Source organism: Aulonocara sp. 'chitande type north' Nkhata Bay, linkage group LG7 (assembly GCF_057382095.1).
Source record: "Aulonocara sp. 'chitande type north' Nkhata Bay isolate Kocher_YH1m ecotype deep benthic linkage group LG7, A_spYH_male_GT1.1, whole genome shotgun sequence".
Taxonomy (NCBI): Eukaryota; Metazoa; Chordata; class Actinopteri; order Cichliformes; family Cichlidae; genus Aulonocara; species Aulonocara sp. 'chitande type north' Nkhata Bay.
In genome coordinates this window covers 67098149-67115372 of record NC_141350.1, presented here as the reverse complement: position 1 = coordinate 67115372, position 17224 = coordinate 67098149, and the positions used below count along the sequence as shown (strand labels likewise).

General features: G+C 42.6%; 2 protein-coding genes across 2 annotated transcripts; both read left to right on the top strand.

Moving 5' to 3' along the window:
* Positions 1-13628: 13628 nt before the first annotated feature.
* On the top strand, positions 13629-15120 carry pyurf (PIGY upstream open reading frame). The gene is made up of 2 exons (XM_086302666.1): positions 13629-13920; positions 14985-15120. Exons 1-2 carry the CDS (start codon positions 13718-13720, stop codon positions 15118-15120), a joined length of 339 nt encoding a protein of 112 aa, XP_086158792.1. The 5' UTR covers positions 13629-13717.
* A 183-nt stretch (positions 15121-15303) lies between these two features.
* LOC147326751 (phosphatidylinositol N-acetylglucosaminyltransferase subunit Y-like) lies at positions 15304-15799 on the top strand. Its single transcript, XM_086302667.1, has one exon. The coding sequence runs from the start codon at positions 15304-15306 to the stop codon at positions 15514-15516; it is 213 nt and encodes a 70-aa protein (XP_086158793.1). The 3' UTR covers positions 15517-15799.
* Positions 15800-17224: the final 1425 nt, after the last annotated feature.

Below are 17224 nucleotides of genomic sequence, written 5' to 3'. Positions count from 1 at the left end.
TCAGGTTTGTAATACCTGTTTTATTGCAGCAGTTACTGCAGAATAACTGAACTGCTTCACTTTCAGACCTGTCTCTTGAAAATGACAATATAGAACTAAACTGCATCCTCAGTAAGGTTCTGAGAGAAATGTGCATTTTCTCCTTAAAAAGAGCCTCACAGTTAAAAAAGTAAGCCTATCTAGGCTTGCTGCAGTGATTTAACTTTCATCCAGGGAGCTAACGTTTGATTTGTGTGTGGTGGAAATTTTTCCTCTATTTCCTGTATTACAAGAGTAATGAGCCAAAGCTCATTTGAGCTATTAATGGTTGCCGATAAAGTCGTGACAGCAGGGAAGCAAGAACATAAATGGTGACAACATGATGATTAAAGTGAACATTTTCTACTCATTTCCACCTTAATGCTTTTTATCTCGGACGCCACTAGAAAATCGTTCACGGTTCAAAATAATAACTTTTCAATGTTGTCCAAAAGCCCAAAATTCCTCCAAAAGTGCATCGATGACTCATCCACCAGGATGAACACAGAACAACATCTACAGACCTGCAGGCCTCACTTGCGTTGGTAAAGGTCAGAGGTCATGATTCAACCATAAGAAAGAGACCGGGCAAAAATGGAGTCCAAAGAGAAAACCACTGCTGAGCAAAAAGAGAACAGAGGCTCGTCTGAAGGCTGCTTGTCTGTGGTCTGGATCCTGAGCTCATGGCTCATGGGCATCACTTGTACGTACACTGATCACATTATTTCAAAGGGTGTCCATGTTGAATATGAACATCCAATGTTGAAACACAGTAAATATGACAGAAAATAAGGAAAAGCAGGAGACAAGTGCATCTGTGATGTCACAAAAATACAAGATCTGGAAATGAAGAGAGAGCTGTCTGAAAAATATTTCTCCATCTCAGTGAAGGGTTGAGCTCCTGATGACGGTCTGAAAGCTCTCATCATTTCCAAAGTTATGATGCTCTGGGGAAAACAACCCAGACCAAAGACAAAGATAATAAAGCCTCACTGGTGCAGTTTATCCTCTGTAGTGCAGCTAAACTGGGGGCAGAAGAGTGGCCCTGTGCAGCCTTGCACTAATTATCACTTCCAGGCGGCAGCCCACTCTCTTGTGAGGCCACCGATGAGCTGCCTGGACTCACTCTTTCTCTCTGTCCCACTCGTTCTCGCCTCCTATCATTATCCTCGCCGCTCTGCCTCCCTCTTCCTCTCACTCCTCCTCACTCAGACCCCATCCTCTCCTCTTTTTAATCCACTTTTCCTGCACTGCCTCCCCCTCTTTTAATAGATATCATTATGAAGCAGATGCATCTCCACTACAGAGGAATCCATCCTTTAACACGGCCCTTTCTTCAAGCACAACAGAGATCCCCAGAAAGGCTCAGCCTCCAGAAGCAATAAAGCATTTCCAAGGATGACTTGTAATAAAAGCCGAAGCCCTGCACCTGTATTGTTTGGGGGAGTTACCATGAACACCTCATAAACAAGCCTCTCGTAACATCAATGCCTTTGATGTTACGAGCACCTCCAATGAGCCGTGAGCACGCGTGATAATAAACACACACACACGCACGCGCACACACATCTGTGCAACAGCGCTAAATGGCGACTGAGTGATTAAAGCCAGTGCTGCACTCGGGGGCCTTGAAGGGAGCGTTAACGACTTAGCAGCAACCTTTGCTCACGCCTCATTGGCTCAGGCTTCTGCTGAGTAACCGGTGAGACTTAATTGAAGGGTACACTTCGTTAACACTGTTGCCAGGTGACCACAGAGGCTTAATTGAAGGGCAACGCTTCATTGGATCTGTGCCTGTCCATCAATCAGGTGCATTAGAAAGAGCTTAGCTTTTTATCTTTGTTGGCAGCCGAATGTGTTGAATGGAAGAGAGAAGAAGTACAGGAAGAAAAGGGAAGCAGGGAAATAGAGGGGGGGGGGGAGTAAATGCTTGGAAATGATAAGGGGTGCAGAATGAGGAGAAAAGGGCAACAGAGAGGAGGATTAAAGGTCCACGGGAGACAAGAAGGGCACAAAAAAGAGGAAGTTCTAGGGGATCTGATTATCAGATTAAGGAGCCAACGCTACATCAGCGATATTTCAGCATGGAAATGAAAGCTCTCCTGGCAGGGAAAGGGCCTAATCTTCTGTTTCTAACTGGATAAAACCTGGGCTCAGCAAAGGAAACGATCAGAATTCAAACCCACAGTGGAATGACATTGAATTCTCATGTGCCATTCGGTTCCACAAAAAGATTCTCATTTTGTGGAATAAGCTCCTGCGGGCCAGATGGGGGGAGCTCAGGAATACGTTATACTTTTCCTCTCATTCTCCGTGTATGGCAGTTGTTAACTTTAACACTTTGTTAAAGTGCAGTCATTATTGCAGTTAGGCACACATAACTTCAGCTAGTTGAGTTTCAAGGCCGGTGTGAAATGGACCCAAGCAATGGATTCCTACAAATAGAATGAGATAATAAAATTTCAAATAAAGTCTTTTACTTTGCTAATATGGCAGAAACTGGATTATTTAGCATTACAAGAAATTGAGACTATGGTTCGTTTCTGAAAAAATGTGGGTCAGTCAAAATCGTTTAAAGATTTTTTTTATGATTACGCCTGTGGTTTAAAACTCAAGCTGGTTCTTACCATAGACTGTGTGCAAAAGATGGATGTGATGTGTTTTTGCTGTCACTTGACATTTTAAAAGTGCACAAGTGAGGTATGGAGAAAAAAAGCCACTGCAAGCCTGTTGGGTGGTTTGTCCTCTTTTTGACTCTAATGGACGCTGTCATAAAGTGAGCATCTGGATGTTTAAAGTAGCGAGTGGGTCCGTGGATTCATCAGTGTAGAGATGGGCGCATGACGCTTTGTGAAGCCTTTGAGACTTTCTCCTGGTATCAGAAAAAAATGTATCTAAAGCTTCAAAGACAAACCGTTCTAGTGACATCTAGTGGCCAGTTGTAATTATAAGTATTAACCGCTAGAAGTGTCGAGCGGTCATTTTGACCCTGGCAGTTAAAAAAAAAACTTTTAAGCCCATCGGAGTGGGCACACTCCAATTTGCATAACTATTTTTAAATCCTGGTGTAACTGCAACCACGTAAGCTAGCGCAATAATTTTTTTGCAAATGAAACCGGAGGAGTTGTACTTACATCTTATGCATTCAACTTCCCAGGTCGCGGTTTCTTTCCACAAATGGCTTTTTGCAAAACTCGTGTAAAAAGCGCTGACAGCCACAAAAACATTATAATCCAAAACACACTTTGCCGATCCGATCAGCTGTATAGTTTCTGGGTGGCTTAGAGCTTATTTTGATGTACATGCTGGATTTTTTTGTAAACTGTCAAATTATAAAGACACTCAAAATAATTTTCCTGTAGTTGGAAACTATTTTGTGCAACTTTTTTGCATTTACAGTTTTGACGGATCTACCTCGAAATGTCTGTAACTAGAAATATGTGTAAAAATATATATTTTTTCTTTTTTTTTGTAGTTTATTCCACTTTTTTGCAATTTACGTACTTACTTAATGCATACATATATTAAAGTCTGGGATATAATGGTATATTGATGTATAGCAACTCGAAATGCTCCCAAAAATGGTACTACAGCATGTAAAAAGATAAGGTCTGCGGGACTTGGGCCTATGGTGGGCTAAAAAGGTTAAAAATGTGTTAAAATTAAAATAAAACTTCATCATCAGACATTTGCTAAACTGGGCTTATAATGCTGAATTTTGGGCTTTAAAAGAACAGGATGTCAAAGGATGCTAAGGACGTCATTTTGATGTAAATTAAACAGCTACTGTCACAGGCCAGGTTGCCTAGCAACATTTATTGATTACACACATTTTGACATGAGGGCTGCTCCAATATGAGCCAAAGCTGGGCCGATGAAAAGATGAATAACTGAAGGATGGAGCATTTCACCTCTGGTTATAACAAATGAAAGAGCGAGTCACATGATCACTGCGATACAAGCCTCGGCACAGTGTTGTCAACGAGTCTGCTTCATTACACTCAAAAAAATTATTTTCACCCTCAGTAAGCATAAAGACATAATTTTGAGTAAAATGCAATTGAAATACACAAGATCAAATGTTTATTTTAATAATTAATAGTGAATTGTATTAAATCAATCAAGTAATTTCTTTTGAGCATTAAATTTAACATTTTATATTGTAGTTATGGAACAAAATTACATGTAATCAAATTACTTAAAGTCAACATTTGGCGGTGTGAAACAGGCGTCCCGTCTCTAATGGAGGAGGTAAAGGATTTTTTCTGTCTTTTTCCAAACTGCCCTTTGGCCATTAAAGAACTGCAGACTTTCAGGACCTTCAGCTTTGGCTTCACTCTTCAGATCTGTATTGTGTCCATTCTTTATATACAGTCTGTGGTTCTCATAAATGATCAATTCTAACATTATGTATAACGGGCATTGGGCGGCTTCCAAGATCACAGTGCTGAGCTTAGATGCTGAAAAGGTCGAGTGGGCCTATATGCTGGAGACGTTCGGTTTAGGCAAACAGTTTATATCATGGGTTGATATGATATATAGACATCCCACTTCTTCCATTCTTACTAACCAAGATAGATCAGCGCCTTTTTCTTTACACCGCGGGACACGACGAGGCTGCCCTTTGAGCCCTTTGCAATTGCTATTGAACCTCTTGCAGTAGCCAGTAGGAATGAGCCCTCCATTGACCCTGTCCGATTGGGGAAAATCAAGCACTACATTTCTTGTTTTATCTTGTCAAATCCTGAGCGATCTGTTCCTGTACTATTGGATCTGGTGTGGTCGTTTAGGGAAATCTCGGGTTATACAATTAACTGGCAGAAGAGTGAGTTCGTGGCTTTGACAGCAAATCTGGAAGTTGAGTTTTTGAAAACTTTGCCTTTTAAAGTTACAGACAGATTGAAATATTTGGGTGCTGCCTTGCCTAAGGATCCTCTAATTGATCTTTAAGTTGAATTATTCTGCACAAGTTGAAAAACTGAAAAAGGACATTAATGCGACCTGCCTATTTCCATGGTAGGTCGCATTAATGTAATCAAAATGGTTTCTCTCCCTAAATTCTTATACCTATTTTTAAACTTGCCTATCTTTTTGAATAAGCAATTTTTCAAATTGATCGACTCAGTAGTATAACCATTTGTTTGGGGCTTTAAAACTCACAGGATATCAAAAGTTCATCTATGTAAATCCAAACTTAAGGGGAGACTTGGTCTGCCACACTTTCAGTCTTATTATTGGGCTGCGAATGCTAGAACTCTTGCTTACTGGCACTGAAGGGGTTGAGAATGGCTCCCTTCCTGCTCTTCTTTTTTCATCTTCTAATCCGTGAACCAAGGTCAATAATTTCTGTTTCAAACAGTGTTAAAATCGTTAGTCAGATCAAAAAAGGTTGTGCACTACCAGACACTTCGATCCATACTCCAATATATCGTAATCATGCATTTCCACCCTCATGTTTAGACGCCTCTTTTGAGGCACAGAAAGGTATATTTACTCTTAAAGTCTTATATATTGACAGGCAATTTGCATCATTTACCCAGTTGCAGAACAAGTTCTCTCTCCCTGCGTCACATTTTTTCCATTATTTACAGCATAGGTGTCAAACTCTGGCCCGCGGGCAAAATTTGGTCCGCAGCCTAATTACATTTGGCCCACGAAGCCATACCAAATTACTATCAGAGCTGGCCTACTGGTATTATACAGCTAATATATAGATCGTTTAGTATTAGGCTTTGCTTGTTCCATATTCAGTTTTTCAGAAAAACTTGTTTGAGTCCATAAGAAAAGATTCATTCTTATATCTGGAGGAAGATTTTTTTTCAATAAATATTAATGTTAGCCCACGACTTTGTTCCAGTTTCGAATTTTGGCCCACTGTGTATTTGAGTTTGACACCCCTGATTTACAGATTAGAAACTATGTTCGTCAGAGTATCATCAACTTTCTATTTCTTCCGGAGGAGGAGCCAATTTTTAAGCTCCTTCTGAGCTCCCCGGCTTCTAAAAACCTGGTCTCTGGTTTTGCGAACGCCTTTTTCAGAGTATTTGACTTTTAAATTGGACTTTTTGAAGACAGCATTGGAGGAAGAGCTTGGTTTGCTAATTGGAGATGAGGTGTGGGAGAGGATCCATTCTTATTCTATAAATCTAAGGCATCAGTTAATTCAATTCAAAGTGCTTCACAGACTTCATTATTTAAAACTAAACTGCACAGGATTTTTCCTTCCATTAGTCTAATATGCGATCGTTGTAAACTTGGAGAAGGCTCTCTTACCCATTTATTCTGGACTTGTCCCAAATTGCATAACTATTGGTTGGATATCTTTAAATGTTTTTTCTGACATGTACAACTGCACATTAGAGCCAGAGCCAGTAACTGCATTGTGTGGATCCTCCTCTTCCCTGTTACACCTCAGCTCTGCTGCACAAACTACAATTCTGTTTGGAATGATGATTGCTAAGAAAATTATCTTGACTCTCTGGAAGTCTGACATTGTACCTCAATTCAAAATGTGGCTGACAGAACTGACTGCTCTACTGCATATGGAGAGAATTAGGTATACATTAGAGGACAAACTTAGTAAGTTTTTTAATGTGTGGCAGCCATTTTTAGATCATGGAATAAAACTAGTGCTGTCAGCGCTAATCTGGTTAAAATGGCGTTAACGCCATAGCCGCATCCACTAATGGAGATTTGCCGCGTTAATGCGGCTATGGCGTTAACGCCATTTTAACCAGATTAACGCTGACAGCACTAATTAAAACAAATCCTCTTTGATCGATAATTCGGTCTACCACCCTAGTGTTTTATTTTTGTATCTTGCCAGTGTTGACGTGGTATCTATGCAGTGTAATTTTTTGCCCTTGCTGTGTTAGGGTGCCTGGGTCGTTGACCCAGAGTTTAGAGTTTTCATTGTTATCGTACTTTGGTTTTTGCCTTTATTTATCATTTCTAGTCTTTTGGTTTCTTTGTCAGAGTTGTGCCTTCTGGTTTCTGTTCTGTTCCATAGTTGCTGTGTCAAGTCTCTGTGTTATGTTTCCTGTTTTACTTTGAAAGTCTGTCTCATGTTAATGCATCTGGTTTATCTTCCTCTGTCTCGTCAGCCCTGATTTGTCCCAGCTGTTTCCCTCCTGTCTCTCATTCCCTGATTGCTCCTCTGTGTATTTAAGCCCTGTGTTTCTCTGTGTCGTGATCTATCCTTATCGTGCTGTGTGATCTGTCTGTGTCTGCTTAGTTTGTAGTCTCAGTTTTGTTACCCTTTTGAGTTAAAGCTGTTTAAAGTCTGCACTTTGGGTCCTTTTCCTGCCTGCACACAGCCGTTTCATAACAGAAGATCGCGACCAGAACATGGACCCGGCAGACTGTTCCACCTCAGACTTTAAGACTGAGATGAAGGAGGTCGTTGATTTGCTGAACCGCATCGCTCAGGCTGATAGCTTACAGGCTATGGCTGTGGGACTGAGCGCGGTGGAGGCAATGATTATAACCAACCCCCAGCTTCATCAGTTCTCCATGGACACTTATCTGAGCCACACCATAGCCGCGTGGAGGGAGCACGTCAGAGCCACCGAGCTTGCTATCTCTCTCTCTCCCCACACCAACGCAGCAGCAGACGGAGCTCGCTGTTACGCAGCTGCGTTCGCCACAGGACGGCATTTCTGCTCGAGGTTCTGGAGAACCGCTCCTGTGTGATGAGCCAGAGGATTTGCAGCCTGTCTTCGCTGGAGGGTCCGGGGAACCGCTTCAGCCGTCTGTTCCCGCTGGAGGGTCCGAGGGGCCCGTCCAGCCATCTTCCGTCTCCACACAGCCGTTTCATAACGTGCTGTTGTGTTGTCCGTTTTGTTTTTTGTTTTTCTTTATATCAAAAATCTTAATAAACATATTTTTAATAAATAAATAAATTATGATTTTATTTGTTCTTTACTTTTGATTTACTAAAACAAACCACTTCAGTCGCTCCCTTGTGCTGTCTCGGTGAGCATTCAGTGAGTGCATCTTCCTCTTTTTAAACAGTAACTTTCTGACTGCGTGCATATACTCATATGAAAGTCATAAGTACAAAACACGAAAAAAATGAACCTGGCTAACAGGGTCCCCGGCAGAGCCCTGCACTACTTAGAGTAATGAGCGTAAGTGTTCCATTATGTGACGCAAGCCTGTTTAAAGGTGTGCAGCCTTCACGGATTCACTGTATCGTTCTTAAAACTGTGCGCTCACCATGACAGCTACTTAGGAGGAAAAAATGTGAGAAATAAAAGAAGCATCATATATCACCACTGAGCTGTGAAAGCTCTGCCGAGTCTGTCACTGTTCGTCACTCTTAAACCTCCTCCCGGTAAAAAGACAGACCGTCTGAAGCAGCCACAGAAGATATCAATGAGAACTTTTGTGCACAGGTGAGTGGCTGTGGTGAGTTCAGAGGAGGCGTGGGATTGATGAACGTTCAGTCAGCCATCGCTGGGAGGATCAGGTTTGATGAAGAAGATATCGTTCAAGTTGTGAAATGGCCCACGCTTTGATGCCTTTCAAGCACCGCTCTGTCCCCCACTCGCAGGGAACTGCAGAGACTTTACTGTCTCTGAGGATCTCCTTTACAAAGAACGCACACCTCTGGTGAAATATGTCGCAGCCAGTCTTTCAAACTGGGAAATGTGACCTTATGCATGCAGGAGTGAAGGTCTAATTCTGCTAGCCACTTCAGGGTGAAGTGTTGAGTAGAGAGATTACGAGAGCTCTTTTTCCCAGGCCAGAAAGCTTCGAAGTTATTAGCGTTGTATCAGCTCTGGCAGGGACCCGTTAACTTCACTGCCAAGTCTGCGCTGCCTTTTGGTGAGGCCGCTGTGCTGTCAGCGGAGAAGCGCGAGGCCGTTTTTACATCAGACTCCAAGGTTTTCTTTAGAGGATGCTTTGATTGAGGGCCTAAAATCAGGACTGCCCACCGTGTCGCTGAGGTCCAGCTGTGAGGTCAAAGCACAGGCATGTTTTATTCAGCAGCCACCCAGCATTGCACATGCATTGCACGCAGCATGATTCTGGCAAAGGCAGCTGCAAAGATCACCTCAGCTACTGGCCTAATAGAGACTCTTCAGGCCAGAAGCTCAGGGCTTGCTCAGCAGATGGATTTACTGTCGCTCGCTGTTAATATCAAAACATCAGCTGATTTAGACGCCGCATGGTTCGTCCTCTTCTGATCGATCAGCTGTTGCCCAATCTCTCCAGGCAGGAGTAAACCGAACAAAAACTCAACTAGCCCTGACAACTTGTGGCTTTCTTACTTTAAGTTTCAGACTTAATTTTCAAATGTGACAAACAACACTTTCATCTCTCTTTGTCTTATATCTGACTCTCTGGCAGTTCCACTCTGTGTGTCACTGAGTGTTATTTGTTTGAAGTAGGCATGCAAAGCCTCTCGGGAAACTGTAAGAGAAACAAAGCACAGATGGTGTGTGCACTGGTAATGCACTGGTGAGCTAACAGTAAGTACAAAATATATTAACGCAAAACATTTGCAAAGAAGGGGCTTCTTAGATGCCTTCTTTAAACTCCTAGTACACTATTACTATTTTTAGGTGGTTTTTTCCAGCATCTGTACAGATTCAAAAGGAAAGAAGTTAAATGCACAAGTTGAGCAGAGTAAAAGTACATAATCCAAATCTTTAACCCAGGCTAGCAGGCAGTCGATAAAGCAAACAGTCCAGGTGAGGAACCTGTACTATGAAGCAGGATTAGGGGCTTATCGAGGTAACTCCACGTTAAACATGTTTTCAGTGCTGCGAAGGTCCACTTCTGTAACAGCATGGATTACACTGCACACTGTGGAGCGGGTTATGTTTGAGATTAGACATCAACATGTACAAGAACATCGCTGCCTGACCACTATCACCACTCATCACTTTACTGTAAAATCGCATCATTGTTCCTGAATGATGCCTCAGACGTCAGTGTGCAGGTGTCAGAGACAGTCCAGTGACTTCGTCTTCTTGTGACGAGCACTGAGGTACACCTTGCTCGTACTGGACTGGCTCTTTGCCTTAATTCTTCATAGCATCAATTTAATAACGTGCTGTAAAGGTTTTCGTCCATATCGGCATTATAGCATCACACAGTTGCTGCTCTTTGATTCACATTTCCTGTTTCACCACATCCCAGATGGACTCTGTTGGACTCCACCTGAGTACAGTCGACTCACTGTCATGTTCAGGTTTGAGAAACCCTGCACCTGTTTAACTGCTTATTAATGCAAGCATCTAATCAGCCAATCACATGGCAGCTATTCTATGCATTCCGGCGTGTAGACATGGTCGAGACGACCTGCTGATGTTCAAACTAACAATCAGAAAGGGGAAGAAAGGGGATTTGAGTGATTTTGAATGTGGCGTGGCTGTTGGCCTGAGCGCGTCAGAAACTGCTGATCTGCTGGGATTTTCCCGCACAGCCACATCTGGAGTTTACAGAGAGTGGTCTGTAGAAGAGAAACTATCCAGCGCACTGCCGTTCTCTGGGTGAAAATACTTTGTCAATGCCAGAGGTCACAGGAGAATAGGGAGACTGCTCCAAGCTGATAGGAAGGCAACAGCAACTCAAATAAGCACTCGCTAAAACCAGCGTTGCAAAGAGGCATCTTTGAATGCACAACATGTCAAACCTTGAAGCAGATGGGCTACAGCAGCAGAAGACCACACCGGGTCCACTCCTGTCAGCTAAGAACAGGAAACTGAGGCTACAGTTCACACAGACTCTCCAAAACTGGACAACAGCAAATCGGAAAAACGTTGCCTGGGGATCTGAATGTTGTGTTAAAAAACACGAAGTCATCCTGCCCTGTATCAGCAGGTCCATGTAATGGTGTGGGGATGTTTTTGTATCACACTCTGGCCCAGCTGAGCATCATTTAAATGCCACAGCCTACCTGAGTGTTGTTGCTGACCGTGCCGTGTGTGTGTGTGTGTGTGTGTGTGTGTGTGTGTGTGTGTGTGTGTGTGTGTGTGTGTGTGTGTGTGCTCTGTTATTTCCAGGTGAAAACACAAATGCCAGATTAAAAACAGAAATGTGATCATTATCAAAAATAATCTGTGGAGGATCAGAGGAATTCCTCTTCTTCCAAAAAACATCTCATGACCCCTCAGATCAGATTGTTTCCTCGTCCTCTATATTTATACCCAAACCCTGTACAGTCTTGGCCTCATACAATCAATAGTCTTTTCTAATGGTGTTGTATCTTTGCCTCTTTGCCTTAGTGAGAACGTGTGGTTGTCTCACTCTGTGTGTTAGTCCTGTCGCAGATCGGCAGCCTGTCCAGGATGTACTCCGCCTCTCGCTGGATGACAGCTGGGATAAGCTCCAGCCCCCCAGTGTGGCTTTGTAGCCACTGTGCCAAAGATGTGTTGACACCTGTTATTTCAAAATGGATATAGTGTGAAAGCGAGATATTTCGAATACCGCAGAAAATCGGTTAAGAGATATGAATGATGTGTTATGAGTGAGGCCCACTCATAAAGGTTAATGAACCTTTAAAACATTATTTTATTTATTTATTTTACTTCCTACATTACCTTGGCCCATTTTTTGTTTTCTTTGTTTGCTTGTTACAATTTCTATCCTTAAAAATTCATAAAACCTATGAACTGAATTGATGACAGAATAGATAATTCTCCCACCGTGGGAGAATCCAGCTGCCACTCGATGTGAGCCAAGCTCTCACTACAGTCCTTCAGGGAGGATCAGATCCCTCATATTCCCAAACAAGACTATATCTAGACTGGTTGGGCACACGCTTCTATACCTTGAAATATGTATGAGACAATAAAAACTGAGACTCTGAGATTTAACCAGTACACGGACTCTCCAGGACACCATGAAGTTGGAATACAGCCAGAACCAAAGGGCAGAGGGTGGTCAAAGGATCTCAAATGTTTTTCTCTGATTTTCATCAAGTGTCTGAGTCCACACGTCTCAGTTGGAAAAAGTAGGAGTTCTGATTGTGTCACATCAAAGAGTGAGGGAACAGTGGAGCAGGAGACTGACAGACAGATCTGTGCAGTGTCGGCAGTAATGTGGATCATCCACATGGAAAGGATCCAGTTGCGATGGTTCGGGTATCTGACTAGGTGAGGTGTTTCCAAAATTTCCAAGCAAGAGAAGATTCTGGGTCAGGCCCAGGATGCACATAAGAGAACATGTCTTTGGGAGAGATTATGTCCCCCACAGGAGCTGGAGGAGGTGGCTGAGAGGCACAGGGAGGTGTGGCCAACTCAGACTGCAGCGCCCCTGCTCTGTGTCGAGCACCCAGAAGATGGATGGATGTATTACACTGAAAATGTCAATGTGATTTTTAATGAGATTATTTTCTATTAAAGCAAAACACAAACTTTTAAAATCTGAGTCTGTTCATTCATGGTATAAATAACCTCATGCTCCTCCCAAACAGCTCTGTGAACCCACATCAGCACTTCAAGAGAAATGTTCATTTAGAGCAGGATGTTGGTGGCATGCCGGTCATGTCCAGATGTTCCCCAGAATTCATTAGGCAGTGATTTTTCTGCTGTCAGCAGACATCTTTAGTGTGATCTCTTTGATAAATGGGACATTTTGAACATCAGAGCATATTTTCTTCTGTATTATTTTCAACATGTCTGCTTTACTTTGTTGTTAAAGACCAATAATGACAATCAGCCAGTCATGTGCTGCATTTTGGCTTGAACAGGTGTTGACCTTTTTCAGTATCATTTCAGCCTCAGTCTGTGTTAGAGATGATGGATGCCTCTCAAGCAGGCCCATCTAATTATTTATTTATTTATATATATATATATATATATATATATATATATATATATATATATATATATATATATATATATATATATATATATATATATATATATATATATATATATATATATATATGGGATATATTACAGCTAGAAGCAGTTTTAAAACAAGTTGGTTGGGGCCCTGCCAACAAAGTCTCAGAGCAATATCTTCAGCCACATGGATGGGAGGGAATGCATTCTGCCCTGGCTGGCACTGAGCTCTACCACAATGTTTAATATTGTATGGCTCTAACCTGCTGGGAAATCATTCCTGGGACATCTACGGGGCTTAAAAGAAATCAGACTCCAAACAGCAACTGTTGCAAAATTCACAAAATGTGTATCTACATTAGTTTCCTTCACTTAAAGCCACTGTTAGGGTGGCCGTGACTTTTATTATTCTAAGGATATTTACCACAGTATGGTGGGCAGCATAGAGATCTCTCCTTATGGTGATGTGGTGTGTAGTCTAGCTGACCAAATCAGTGCTTTTCACATTCATTTAATGTTTATTGTTTCTTTGTATGTTTTGTCATTATTTTATTTCCACATCTGGTCAAAGCCCACACACAGAATACGTTTGAATGAAATTAACACTGGGGCACTAACAGTGGAACACTGCCACCATGCGGGCAAATGTGGAAACTGCGCGAACAAACGTTCACCAAATGACATGTACGACTAGCAGTGGTATCTACCGTGTTAAATATAGTATGTTAGTTTGCATATGTGAGCAAGCGCGTGGTAGATATTTTTATTGAATAAGTGAAAAAGCGGAACATTTTAAACCCGAAAGGGCCAGGGAGTCACAGGAAGCGGACTGATTTCACGGTTACACGCGTACTTATGCTTCCTGTAGGAGACTTGGACGCGGTAGGCACTTTGTGGTCATGTTTAAGAATGTTTTGAGCAGATTGCTGACTGAAACCTTCTTTGTTGAGCGTAATGTGAGAAACACGCCGTTATTACGGAGGGTAGCTGCCGTCTCCGCGCCGGTGAGGAGCTTTACGGACGTGAAGGACGAAGCGCAGCCGCCTTTCGACACCGCCCTGCTGGAGGTCCTCGTATGTCCGCTGTCCAAGAAACCGCTCAGGTAACACACACAGACCTGTGCTCAGGTTATTTACACGCTCTGGTTTACTCTCACTGTATTCTGCTTTTTTCTGTTCCTGTTGTTCAGCCGCGTTGCTCTCTAGCAGGACAAACGGCACCACCTCACACGCACTTTCTAATGTGTAAAACAGTTTGAGCCTTTTAAATTGTTCAGTTCTTGTCCAGTTTGAAGACGCAACACTGCGATGTACTTGCTGATTGGCTGGCTTATTAGGGTCTGTCATTTGCCTTCGCAGATACTTTACATCTGTGAAAACAAATGGAAATTATGCCTGAATCTGATTTAGCTGAACATCTGTGTGGCTCTCAACACAACCCCTCACTCACATAGACAAACACAACACCTACGCCAGGAAGCTCTTTGTGAACTACGGCTCAACATTTAACACCATCACCAAACAGACTGGAGTTCAGATGAACCTGGATATTAGATTTCCTCACTAATCGCCCTCAGATTGCTGTTAACCACGAGTTTTGGTTGTTGTTAAGTTTGCAGATGAGATGATGCAGTTGGAATCTGCCAACAGTGATGATACAAACAGCAGGAAGGAGGTTCACAATTTGACCCCATAGACTGATGATAACCTGCTCTTAAACACCACAAAGACCATTACAGACTTCAGGACCTTATGTGTATATACTTCTCAAACTTTATACTTTGTAATACATGTCAGTAAATTGTATTATTTAAGTACTGTCCGTATCCTCCACTGAATCTTTTTTCTGAAAAGTTCTCTGAGATCAGATTTAGATTTTTAGGTTTATCTCCTAAAACTTTTAAATTAATGATCATCGAGCTTCCTGTTGTTGAGTTCCTGAGGACTGCACACGAGCACATCTGTGCTGGTGTTTTTTACACACACCCATTGTGGGCAAATGCTTACATAAATATGATAACATAAAACAAGCATTGCATGTGTGTGTCATGGTTTTATTAAGTTCAGATGAACTACAGCTGCTACTGCTGCTGCATTCACAGTTTGTAGGAAATGTCAGCACTTCAGTGCTATGAAAGACTTATTCTGCTATGTTATTCCTCCACAGATACGAGCCTAAGACCAACGAGCTGATCAACGAGGAGCTCGGCATTGCCTATCCCGTCATCGACGGCATTCCCAACATGATCCCTCAGGAGGCCAGACTCATTCGGAAAGATGCTTCAGACACACCTGCACAGTAACAGAAAAGCCTTCACTTTGAGTTGACCTGAGCAAAAACAAACTGGACGCTGGCTTTAAAAAAACTGTTTGACTAAATAAAATTGAGGTGTTGGATTCTTTCAGTTGTATTTTGGCATTCTAACCAAAGCGCACGTAACACATCATCATCCGGCAGCGCGTTACCTCCGAGCCCATCTGCAAACATGTTGTCCCTGTCTGTGATGGTGGGACTGGTCCCCATAGTGTCCCTCTTTGGTTTGTTCTACTCTGCGGCGGTGGATGAGAACTTCCCTCAGGGCTGCACCAGCAGCAGCAGTGTGTGCTTCTACAGCCTGCTGCTGCCCGTCACCATCCCCGTCTACGTCTTCTTCCACCTCTGGAGCTGGATGGGGATCAAGCTTTTCAGACACAACTAGGCTGGCAACTCAACACAGATGTGTTGAGCTGCCAGCCTCACACAGTTGTAAAACATCTGTGGCTGAAGTGGCTTTCATTTCTTTAAGCCCTTTGGAGGAAGGTAAAGACGGATGGTGCATGGATGCTTTTTAAAGCTGAAAATATTTTTGTGTCTCATTTAGAGTATGAGACACAGTATGTTAGTCAATACAGCTGTTAAACAAACCCCTGGATATCATTTGCACATAAAGTAGAAGGCTGTATATTTTCTGAGCAAATAATAAAAATCTTTATGCAAATCCACTGTTTCCATACTTGAGTCCTGACTTCACAAAACGGGAACATCTACTCGTTTTAAATGAATGCATTTGAATATATAACAGACTACATTTGTGCAGAATCGACTGTGCTGTGATCTGCAGTGTGTCTCAGTTTTATTGCGTTCAGAAAATTCACAAGCTGACATTTAAAAGTGGAACTCAGACAAACTTGGCTGACAGCTCAAACATGACAGAGCACCCAAAACTTTTAAGTCGCGCTGCACAACACCGTCCTCAGATGTGTTTTTCTACCACAGTTCATGTTGAACTCATGAAAGCGTGATTCCTCTTGTGATGAATGTTGGGAACGTTCAGCAGGAGCCTTCAGCGTGCATCATAGAGGGAAACGCGATCTGACAGCATTAGAGCTGCTGACTTTCTGCTCAAAGTCTCGGGTTGAGCTCGAGGTTCAGGAGCAATGCAAATTTGACACACGCTGCTCTTCACCTGAAGCCACGAAAACTGAACTGGTGTTGCAGAAATGATGCAGTGTCTGCTGGAAAAGTTTTGGGAATGCACAAACTGTGACGTCTAAGGACTTTTATCTGAATCAAGAGTTACGATGGAGGCAGGTCGGAGTGTAGAAACCTGAAGATTCCTGCTTTTGAGTTTCAAACTTTGATTTTAAAGTTGTTTCTTTTCTTCTGTGTTCTCACAGTCATGCTGTTTCTTCTCGATTTTCTTTCCTCACAGCTGCTCATCCTTCTGTGAAACAGAAAGAGACAGGTTGGTTATTTTATTGAATTAGCGTGACTTAGTGCTCTTTTGGTATGAGCAGAGACGCCCAGCACTGAGCTGCTGACGGTCATTTTAAGTTGGAGAAAGTTGAAAAGAGTCACTGCTTGTTTGATTTGTCAGTTTTGCAGACAGCAGCACACAGAGCACTTGTATCATCAGTCATGAGCAAACTTCCACTGGCTCTACTACGTATATATCAAAACAAAACAGAAATTTGATGCCTGTGATATTCCAGAGAAAGACCTCAGGCTTTATGTGGCACGTATGTGCACATCTATCCATAAACTGGATTAATCATGCAAACTGCACGAACGTGAGATCCACGTGGCTGCATGAGGAGCTGTCAATGCTACGTTTGGTGCCTTTAAAGTTACCCTTCAGGATAGATATTGCTCTTATGACTTATTAGTTTCCCAGGTGAAATATGGATATGGCATCCTGCAGTTGCACCAGCAGCACAGTGGCCAGCAAGGCTTGCAACGCCTGCCCTGACCTCATTCATTAATGAATCTGTGGAGGATGGTCATCATTTCCTCCACAGTGCTTTTGGTTATCCTGCACAGTGTGGCAAGAAAACAAACCTTCCCATCGCCCAGTAGGAGGCTCCACAGACCAGCCAAAAGTTATTACCAGCTGTGTCATGGCTCCATCACTGTGGGCAGGCAGATGG

What these genes read in the sequence shown, in the direction of transcription:
- LOC147326751 (XM_086302667.1), top strand. Translation starts at nt 15,304, where the DNA reads ATGTTGTCCCTGTCTGTGATGGTGGGACTGGTCCCCATAGTGTCCCTC.
- pyurf (XM_086302666.1), top strand. Translation starts at nt 13,718, where the DNA reads ATGTTTAAGAATGTTTTGAGCAGATTGCTGACTGAAACCTTCTTTGTT. An exon ending in CTGTCCAAGAAACCGCTCAG is followed by an intron (nt 13,921 to 14,984) that starts GTAACACACACA and finishes ATTCCTCCACAG; the next exon opens with ATACGAGCCTAAGACCAACG.